This window comes from Silene latifolia, chromosome 3 (genome assembly GCF_048544455.1).
Source record: "Silene latifolia isolate original U9 population chromosome 3, ASM4854445v1, whole genome shotgun sequence".
NCBI classification, from domain to species: domain Eukaryota; kingdom Viridiplantae; phylum Streptophyta; class Magnoliopsida; order Caryophyllales; family Caryophyllaceae; genus Silene; species Silene latifolia.
In genome coordinates, this window is record NC_133528.1 from 3,964,777 (window position 1) to 3,975,257 (window position 10,481).

General features: G+C 35.4%; 1 protein-coding gene across 5 annotated transcripts; it reads right to left on the reverse strand.

The window, feature by feature from the left end:
- Positions 1-623: 623 nt before the first annotated feature.
- On the reverse strand, positions 624-5,372 carry LOC141646822 (uncharacterized). Of its 5 annotated transcripts, none has more exons than XM_074454786.1 (7): positions 5,193-5,372; positions 5,009-5,068; positions 4,160-4,236; positions 3,618-4,071; positions 2,107-2,556; positions 1,613-1,895; positions 624-1,104 (listed from the first exon to the last, which is right to left on the reverse strand). In XM_074454786.1, the coding sequence occupies exons 3-7, from the start codon at positions 4,213-4,215 to the stop codon at positions 968-970; spliced, it is 1,380 nt and encodes a 459-aa protein (XP_074310887.1). In that variant the 5' UTR covers positions 4,216-4,236; positions 5,009-5,068; positions 5,193-5,372; the 3' UTR covers positions 624-967. The 5 variants fall into 5 exon arrangements, with proteins under 5 accessions (XP_074310887.1, XP_074310888.1, XP_074310891.1 ...); XM_074454787.1 differs by having other exon boundaries at positions 4,160-4,233; positions 5,193-5,334; XM_074454790.1 differs by having other exon boundaries at positions 4,160-4,233; positions 5,211-5,282.
- Positions 5,373-10,481: the final 5,109 nt, after the last annotated feature.

Consider the following 10,481-nt stretch of genomic DNA (forward strand, 5'->3'; position numbering starts at 1 on the left):
ATTGTATAGCTGCTTTATCTTACCCTGGAACCGTCCATATAATTTACAGACATTTTTGTTCTAAAACCCTAATATTCTGAAAACTGTGTATTACCATGTACCCTAACAAATTCAAAATAATATAGGTAACCTAAATTTTATGTGAACTTCAACACAGAACCAAATGCTCAAATTTCCCACTTATACATATTCCGTATTGCATTTGAACAATAAATGGTTGATCTAATAGTAAAGAGTTGAGGTTCTGACCTTGAAGTCAGGGTTCGATGATCATTGCGTATTCCCGTTGCATTAAAATATAGTCTTGCTGGTAGGCAATCTGTACCCTTGGACCTAAACTTTTATATACCAAGAAAAAACATAATACATTTCTAATACATTTAGTACTCCTGTGTAAGCCAAGATGTCTTGAGGATTTCATACCCTTAAATTAGAGCAGCATTACGTCCAAGCACATAAGCAAGAAAGTCGGGTGTTGGTTTGGTAAGGTACTAACTACTAAGGTTTCCTCCGAGGATGAATCCGTGGGCAGGCAAGAGAACCTGGTGAGCGAACCAGACTAGACCGAATGTACAACAGCAGATGCAGAAGGTAAGATATTACACATGAGAAATGCTCAAAGAAAAGAAACAAAACTTTATTATACATTGAATTGACAAAAATTTACACAAATACAGTCATAAATGCTGTAATGACAGCCCACATATGTGTTAAGCAGAGCGACGGTGGCAGTTTTGATGCAGACATGTTTCTAACCCTCGTCATGAATAGTCATGGATATAACCGCTCAGTAACTTTACCATCTAAACTAACTAGACAACCACGCCGATAATACAAACAAATCTAGCAGGGCTGCAAATCTACAAGAATTTCACGGAACAAGATCAACCACGTGAAATGGTTTTCGTAGCAGCAGACTAGGGCACTTTTAAGAATTGAACTTTAGTGGCGGATGTGCTTGGTTTGGTTAAGATATTCCAATTGTCTTCTGAAGTAGCCAGAGTACTAACGATAACTCGACTCCAAATATGAGTTGTAGCCAACTTCGGTCCAACATAAATCCATACACTGAAATTCCGGCTCTGTTGTTCTCAAAGTAATTCACTGTCAAATAAACTTTCTTGCATAAGTTTTTGTGGTTGTCTCAATACAACAGTTTTCAAAGTAATTCACTGTCATATACTCCCTCCGTCCTGGTCAATTGTTGTCCTTTGGTTTTGGCACAAAGACCAAGGAAAGAGGAGGGAACCAATTACTAAATGACAAGTGGAACAAATTGAGTGTGAATGATCAAATTACTCATCAAGTTCATTCTTAAAATAGAAAGGACAACAATTGACCGAGACACCTCAAAATGGAAAAGGACAACAAATGACCGGGACACAGGGAGTACTGTATAAAATTAAATTTCTTGCAGGACTTTTACGGTTGTCACAGCAGTGGCAACAACATCAATAACATGAAAATTACGTGGAGTCGAGAAACATGAATCATCATTTGAATCCGTCAATGACAGGAAAACATGATGATAAAAAGGTCAATACATAAATAAAGCCGACACATAAAAAAAATCCCAATAAAGTTGTGCTAAAAATGATCAATGTATACTTACCAAGAGCTTGTCGTTTCTGGAATGAGATAGAGCTGTAGGCATAAGCCGGAAGAAAACTGGTGGTGTCGACATCATCTTCTTCCTCACCAGCTTCATCATCTCCATCTGAGAAAGGTTGAGCTGCAGCCATAAGTGTTTCGGCCTCAGAGGTAGTGAACGATTCAATCGTAGCACAAACATGCCATTTAGAGGCAAGCCGGGTAATAGCTTGTGCTTTATGGGTTATCTTGGTGGCACTCCTCAATATTATCATCAATCCCGCCACAAGAGTTACGGAGCTCAACTGCATAGCCAAAAGCCCCGTATTTAGAAACACTGTTTTTCATTTTTTGTATCGCACAAAAATCTTATAAACCGTCTTATCATAAGGTAATTGTCAGACATGAGGTTTGAAGATACATTTGAAAGGTCAAACCATCATATGTCTTACCATAACCCTATGGTTCGACCGTCCTACGCAAGATTTCAGTATAGACAAGGGAGAATGGACATACAACAAGTTCTCCTGCTCGGAAAGGGCCCATATCAGCGTGGGGTCTGGTAGAAACAAGGAGGGAGGTAAATAAACTCACGGTGATGAGTATTAAGGAGCCTAAAATAAACCTCCGATAACGGTGGCTAATGATTCTCAACTGTCTCCTAATGCTAAGGTGATCTTTTAACACAGACTCGACATCAGAATTGACCTCAAATACAGTGGCGAAGTCCTTGAGTCGTAATATCTGGAGGTAGCAAATGAGTCGAAACAGGACGCACACTAGGAAAAAGACTAGTGTTCGGTATAACCATGAGATCAACTCCAACGAGCATGTTATGGCGTCACTCAATACGGTATCTCCCAAGAAATGAATCCTTGTGGCCCCTGAGGCGTACCACCAGATTTTGTAGCCACATTCTAATGCAAAGCAGGGAAGGACAAATACTGATATTATCTTCATTGACCTCTGCAGAAAACAAGAGGAAATTAGCATCACCAATTCACCACTTTGAAACAAAGCAACAACATAATGCCGACATATACATCCATCTGATCAATGTCTGCGATTGCAGAACTGATGACTCCCTGGTACTAAATATCTCAGTCTGAGACTTCACTTGATCATGGAAACTGTTAGTGCAGAATGATGTCAAATCAATACTGACTTGAGATGCGGTCGGGGTAGACCCCGACCCGATTGACCCGACCCGAAAAGGCTGGCCCGAAATCGACCCGAACTGCCGCATCCAAATGACACCCGAAGCCAGAATTGACCCAACCCGACCCGAAAATGACTTGAACCTCCATAGACCCGTAGCAGACCCGACCCGAAACTACTCAACCCGAAAATGACCCGACAAAACATATCTTTAATTGACCCCAAAACACTTGAAATGCCTTTTTCTCTCTTAATCATTAACCCGAAAATGACCTGACCCGAATTAGCCCGACCCATTGACCCGATTTGCCAGGTCTAGGTCTGGTTAACATTAGAACCTATAACTAATACCGTGGTTGAACTTCATCTCCCAGCCATTACATGAGGTTAAATAGTAGATCGGTAGACTACCAGAAGAAATCAGGCTAATCAGTTAACCTAGTTTTGCAAAGCGGCTTGGCGGATATTAGTCAACACGCACAACAACACCCCGAGGGCCAAGGCCTAAAGGACTCCCGCAAATGGAGGGTAGGGAGAGTCACATGTACACAGACTTATCCAAGTGTTAACAACACAAAGAGGTTGATTCTCGGGTGAGTCATAATAAATTGCATCAAATAATTGATATTTCAAAGAAAGGGGGCCAGTTCAATAAACCGTTTTTCTTTATCCCATCGAAGTAAAATAAAAGCATCCTATTCCATCTGTAAAAGAAACTTGTGAAGGTGGAAAAAAAATACCACAACGTATGTATCTGAACGCCGATCAAGTCATGAGAACAAACTATCATCAATTCAATCAAACATTCAGAAATTGCAGACACAGAAAAGGCATGCAAACAAGGAAAATTGATAAAATTTGGAACATACATTGAGCTGATTAGTGTAATGATGTCTAACAGAGTCGCTCTCATTAACAAGCTTATCGAAGAACAAGAATCTTCGGAGACCATATTTCCTAACGAAATGAGCCAGGCAAAGAAAAGACAGTGTTGCTACACTGGAAAGAGAGAGCTGCACAACAGTGTCGAATGGCCGGTGGTGCTTGACATCACAAGTAGGGCAAGCGAGGTAAAAATGGGTAAATGCAGGGACAGCGAGGGCAAAAAGAACAAAGACGAACCAAGAGAAGCAGGCAGTCCACCATGTTGATTGGTCAACACACATCCAACGAAGGCAGGTGCGAATACTGCGTAATTCATCAAAGGAAAAAGATATCACTCGATTGTATGTCTTATTGCTGTTTCCCCTTTTGGGTAATAAGTAGTCTCTTGGTGTTGTATCGTCTCCTATTTCACTCGAGTTTTGTTTTGTAACAGGAAACCTGTCAATTAAGCTTTAATCAGTATAAATCAAAGAGCTAATAGTTTATGGTATCCAAAAGAATAAGTCATAGCTTCAAAAATCAAGACCTGTCATCATTAACATCGTCATTATCCCGCTTGTCCACGACTTCAATATCCGTCATTGTTAATAATGTTTCTCACTGCTATAACCAAAACAAGCCATCGGTAAACAAGAACAACAACAGCCATCAAACGACAAGGACAAGGACGACAACAACAACTATTTCCAAATTCCAACTACATCATAATCCATAATCCAATGGCAAGTCTTAAGAAAACTCCATCAATTGTTGGATAAGCAAAGCCATTGAAGAGTGATACTCAAAACCCCGGTTTCAAATCCGTCAGCATCAAAAATCATATTAGGACTCCCTGTACCCAAAATTGACCTTATGTCTAATACCAACAAAAAAAAACCACCCCAAAAACTAATAGGCCATGTAGAGACCCTCACAACAACCAGATAGTCTTGCTCAAAACGGGTCAAATATCACCCAACGTAGGTATATAGGACAAATCTTTTACCTTTCCCAATGCATTCGGCTTTTGTCATAATCATCCCACATGGGTATATGTGAGCTTAAGACGGATAGTATTCGTCTTAAACAAGAATTTGTGCACAACAATAGTAAAAATTGCAAAGCCATGGAAACCAACCTACCAACTAGGTAACCCAGAAACCAAAATCCTTAAAAATCAAATCTTTTTTCTTTGTGAGCACAACAATCAATGGTACTGTTAAAGAGATTTCAGAATTTTTAGATGGAACCCTTAACAATTAACAAATATGCTCACCCCGTCCCAATCGTTTGTTTACATTTTTTTTCTTTCTTTCTAAAGCGGTAATTTAACCAAAGGTAAACAAATGATCATGACGGACTAGGTACAATTTAAACATAATGTAATGAGACAAACCTGAAAAAATCAGCAGCAGCTGGTATTGATCTTGAACACATTCAAATTAAATCAAACCATCTTAAACAAAAAGTTAAATTATTAAAAACACATAATTAACAAACTTAACAAAATACACAAAATTGAAAATAAGTTTATTAATTTATTTAATTTATTCTAAAAATGGGAATGTAAAATTATTTACCAGCAAAAACCCAATTACCCAAATAGTCTGAAAATCATAGTTCTTGACAAATATAGGATGATTTTTGTAGCGCCTTGTTTTATTTACAAAAACTATTTTTAATTTTTAAATTTTAATTGTATGCACACGCAAGAACAACCACAAATGTCGACAGTAGGGAATTAAAAATAAAAGTGTTCCAATCATAATTACGGAATCAAGGGACACTTTGACTTCCACTGAAGATTTTCTAGTGTATTTTTCTTGTACCATATTAGTCGACGCAAATATCGGAAAGAGACGGAATTTCACTAACTTATTGAGATATTGTATCACATTTTCGCTAAATTTTACAGTTGGGTTTTATTTGGCATGCCTTTTTATGCATCTGTTTTAATTAAAGGCTCCGTTTCATAAAACAAACCGAAAAGGTATTTGGAAATTGAAAATCAAACTGAAACCTAAAAAGCTAGCTGATAAGGTGATTGATTATATACAAAATTGTTTGACAAACTAACTGAAAATGTAGTTTATTTTGGTAAAATGACGTAAAAGGATATAATAATTATTTAACACTCGTATATTATAAATTGAAAGGGTATAAACGTAATATTATCAATAATCAGGTACCTGAAATGTGAAATGCTACTCTAGTAAGCATTTTATTTTAGGTAGTTTATTTGAACAAATAAGCTACTTGTCAAACACTTTCCGAAAAATAAGCTACCTGAAATTTTTATCAAAAAAATTTATTTCCGTCAAAACAGATACCCGAAATGTCATGCCAAACGGAGCCTAAATTAATTTTTTTTATTAAAAAGCTTAGGTAGCTTATTCTTTTGGCAGTGTTTGACAACGGACTTATTTGCCCAAATAAGTTACCTAAAATGAAATGCTACCTAGGGTAACATTTAAGATTTAAGGTACCTTATTTTAGGGTTTATTACTTTCTCATTCTTTTAATCTATAATATAGTATATAATTATTATTATATCATTTTACGTTATTTTACTAAAATAAACTACTTTTCAGTTACTCTGGAAAAACATTTTTTTATATAATCAGTCAGCTTATCAACTCCTAATTTTCAGCTACCTTATTATTTTGCAAGTGTTTGACAAGTAGTTTATTAAATAAGGTACATAAAATGAAATACACTACCTAAGGTGGCATTTAAGAAATAAGCTACCTGATTAGATTTTATCTTCTGTTTTTACCCCTTCAATTTATAATACTCCACTAAATAATTATTACTCCTTCCAATTCTCCATTATTTTTTTTTTGGGCACAAAAAATAAGAAAAATAATAAAGAATGAATAAAGTAGTGTAAATTGTAAAAGTCTCCCAAATAAAATAAAGTATTGTTCTTTCTCTAAAGTTTGACATTTGAGCTTAAACGTAAAGTTCATGAGCTTTTTTTATAAAGGTTATGACATACGTTACATACATATTGTGCTCATAAAACTATAATGAAACTCATAAACAATACATATAAGTTCAATTAGGTTTTTATTTTAATGTCAGAAAGTTAAAATATAATTCAAATATTTTTGAGAGTTCATAAGAATACGCATAAACTCAATCAGATTTAATATGGTTATATACTTCTCTTATATAACCGGTGGAATAATTTTTTTTGTTCCCTAAACGACAAGCGTTAGGCATTTAAAATGAAACTATGTTCAATCTGAGGTACTAAAGTGTAGACTTGGCAAACAGGTTAGGTCGGGTCAGGTTATTTCGGGTTCAGGTCTTTTTCAGAATTTCAGGTATTGTTATCAAGTTATTCATGGATAATAATCCGTTTGCAACAACAAACATTCGGGTCAAGTTATAGTGGAGATCATGTCAATTCAGATTTTGGGTCAAGCTCAATCTTGAGTTCGGGTGTCGGGTTGGGTCATTCAGAACGGGTCAATTTTGTCAGGTCTACTAAAGCGAGGTATTGCTCTCACCATGGGCCTATGTCTCTTGCCGGGCTGTAGGATTGGAGTTTAAGCCAAAGCCGTGGATTGGGCTTACAAGTCCAAACGAGCCAAGAACATACTGTATAACTGCCTCCTTGCCTCCTTGGCCCCTTGTATAAACTATTGCTATTGGACACAATGCTTTTGTAGCACCACCCGCTGGCCAGGCTCGGCGGTTGTCGTGGGTCTAGGCGCCTTTTTTTGGATCAAACTTATAGGATCGAATCGAATCAACTTATAAGATCTCGAATCAATCAACTTATAAGATCTCGAATCAACATATAGGATCTGAACTTAACTTATAGGATCTGAACTTAACTGAACTTATAGGATCTAAACTTAACTGAACTTATAAGATCTGAACTGAACTTATAAGATATGAACTGAACTGAACTGAACTTATATGATCTGAACTGAACTTAAATTAAGTGACGTATAGGATCTGAAGTGAACTTATAGGATATGAATCGAATCGAATCAACTTATAGGATCTCGAATCGAACTTATAGGATCTCGAATCGAATCAACTTATAGGATCTCGAATCGATCTTATAGGATCGATCTCGAATCGAATCGAACTTATAGGATCTGAAACGAACTTAAATTAAGTGACTTTAAGTCCAAAAGAACAGGGCCTAAGGTCAGAACTAAGAGTTTTCGCTAGTGTGAAAATTTTCAAGAGAGACGAATTATTAATAGAGTACGTTACGCTATAAAAAGATCGAAAAATTTCTATTGATTAGGAGGGTCGAGAGCCCTTACTAGCACCTCGGAATTCAGCCACATTGGGTCCAACTACTTTATCAGTTTGATTTTAAGTGATACTCCCATTGGAATTCAATTTGTGTTTTTTTTCTTTCCGACATTTTTCTTTCATCCATTTTCGCACTATTATATAATCTACAATAGGGAGTCGGGCATCCAGGGCCGTCCATGTAGTTTTGGGGTCCCTGTGTGAAATCTTCAAAAGAGGCCCCCTATCATTTTTTAAAAAAAATTGGGAAAATTTTAAAAAAACGTATCTTAAAAGAGGAATTGTTTATAATTAGTTTATTTATCATTTCTAGAAGAAATCGGTATATAATTGCAAATGCCTTCATAATCATGTTTCTTTCCCAAATCGAAACCTTGGTTAATGATTTCCGTCGATAACTATTACCACAAGTCCACAACACAACCTTGAATATTCGAGTTTCGTTAAGTATTATGTTCCTCGCCGGTCATCTTATCTTATTTCATTTGATTCTAGCAAATGGCAATAATCGATAGCACCAACTTTACGTGCATACGTCTAAAATCAAACCCCCAAAAAAACACAATGAATTGGAAAATCATGGAAAAGATGTGGGCGATATTGAAAGGCGTGTTACATTGGGTGCCAGATTGCAAGAGTCCTCAAATCAATACATTCTTATATTATAAAATATTATAAATTATAAATTATAAATTATCAACCCACCCTCCTTCGGAATTATACATCTGATATACTACCTCCAATTCTATAGTTTCTGAGTATTATAATAAAGTTTTTGAGCTTTGTTTTAAAGTTTCTGAATTTCACTATGTAGTTTCTGAGTTTATTCATTTAAACATTAAGCTCTAAAAAATTACAATAAAACTCAAAAACATTACATATAAGTTTAGTTAAATTTGAGTTTTGACGGAAAAAATATTAAAATCTAACTTATAAACTTTATTATGCTAAAAAAATATACATATGCTCAAAAACAAATAAAGTTTGAGTTAATAAGCTAAAAAAATACATATATGCTCAAAAAACAAAAAAGTTGGAGGTAGTACATCCGATGTATGTTCTTTTTTCTCTCCTTTCAGTCATCTCGAGGTTTTAAACACAAATAGGATTATACATCCAATTATACCATAAACATTGTACAACCAATGTATAAGAATTTGAGCTTATATGCATTCTTTCTGAACTAATTCAAAGTTCATGTTTTTAATGTGTAAATGAATAAATGAAATACTTTATAACAAAGCTCATATTCTTTAACATAAAGCTCAGATACCTTATCATAAAGCTTAGAGTATGTTCAACATATACAACTAGTTGTATAGTCCATGAATTGGGTTTTAAACGGGCTATATATTACTCATTTGTAGCTAAAATGAAACTGCTATTTGACAAAAAGTTACCTGAATAATAATACTAGTTACAACATTTTGTTATTTATAAAAATTGTTATATAAGACCATCTGAAACCTTCAGATAAAATAAACGGTCTAAAATGAGAATTAGTGACAAATTCTCATTGAAGACATGACATATCCGTCACAAGCTGAAGACGGATACCATTTTATCTCACAATGTACCCACTTTTTCTCTCTCTGCAACACTATTCATGTGGTCCCCTTTCTCCACTAACCCATTTTGTTATCATTTTATCTCACAAAATATCCGTCACAAATGGTAACCCGTCACAAGGAAGACCAATTGTTATTATTATGGATTTCACAGGTCAAACTTGGCTACTTGTGCTCTCTCCACTTGCTACCCATTTTCCTCATTTCACCACTAATGAGTAATGACTACGTTTTAAACATTTAGTTTAATAATAATTTCACAGTCGATATGAGACCATAATGTGACAAAACATAACCCGCATAAAAATATGGAATATTCTTGTTTGCCAATTGTACGAAGAAACGCAAATTAAAGAGAGACCAATTAAAATACGAATTCAATAATTTTTATTTAAAACGGTCTTAGAATAAACTTAATGAGAGATCCTTTAAAAAAAAAAACAGTTCAAATTCAAACCCAAGACGTATAGAAAAAACACAAAATCTCATTTGTGACGGCGATATCCGTCACAAGTTTGTGACAGATACCGTTTCCTCTCACAAAATACTCATTGAAAGGTGAGTGAAAAGTACATGGGGGGTACCCCACCTTATCCCCTCTCCCTTTTTGTGAGAGGTCACAAGCTTGTGACGGGTTAAAAACCCGTCACAAGCAAGACTAGCGGTAGAAAAAGTTCACTCTAACATCACTATTGAAGCACTTTACTTTTACTAAGCTCCATGGCCTCTAACAATGTTTAATACCGTAACTCCTAAATTTTTAGAAAGTCATAAGGCCCCATTTAGGTTTTCCCCTCTCGTAAGTCGTATCATCTAAATGTGAAACAATATCACATAAGCTTTATAGGACCGAAAAATTTTAGTTTTTTTTTTTTTTTTTATGAGAGGAATTATGATACAATTAACCTAATACGAGTAATTTGGAGGAATATAATAATACATACTCCGTAATACATTTTCAAACTAGACGTAATTTACCCTGTATTCTTTAATTTCTCAATCAATTACAAAAAGGAGGAT

Excerpts from the sequence above, each read along its gene's own strand:
- LOC141646822 (XM_074454786.1), bottom strand. The coding sequence starts at position 4,215 with ATGACGGATATTGAAGTCGTGGACAAGCGGGATAATGACGATGTTAAT. Across the intron at positions 4,072-4,159 it reads GACGATGTTAATGATGACAG|GTTTCCTGTTACAAAACAAA; the intron begins GTCTTGATTTTT and ends CTTAATTGACAG. Across the intron at positions 1,105-1,612 it reads CCAGAAACGACAAGCTCTTG|TGAATTACTTTGAGAACAAC; the intron begins GTAAGTATACAT and ends TTTATTTGACAG.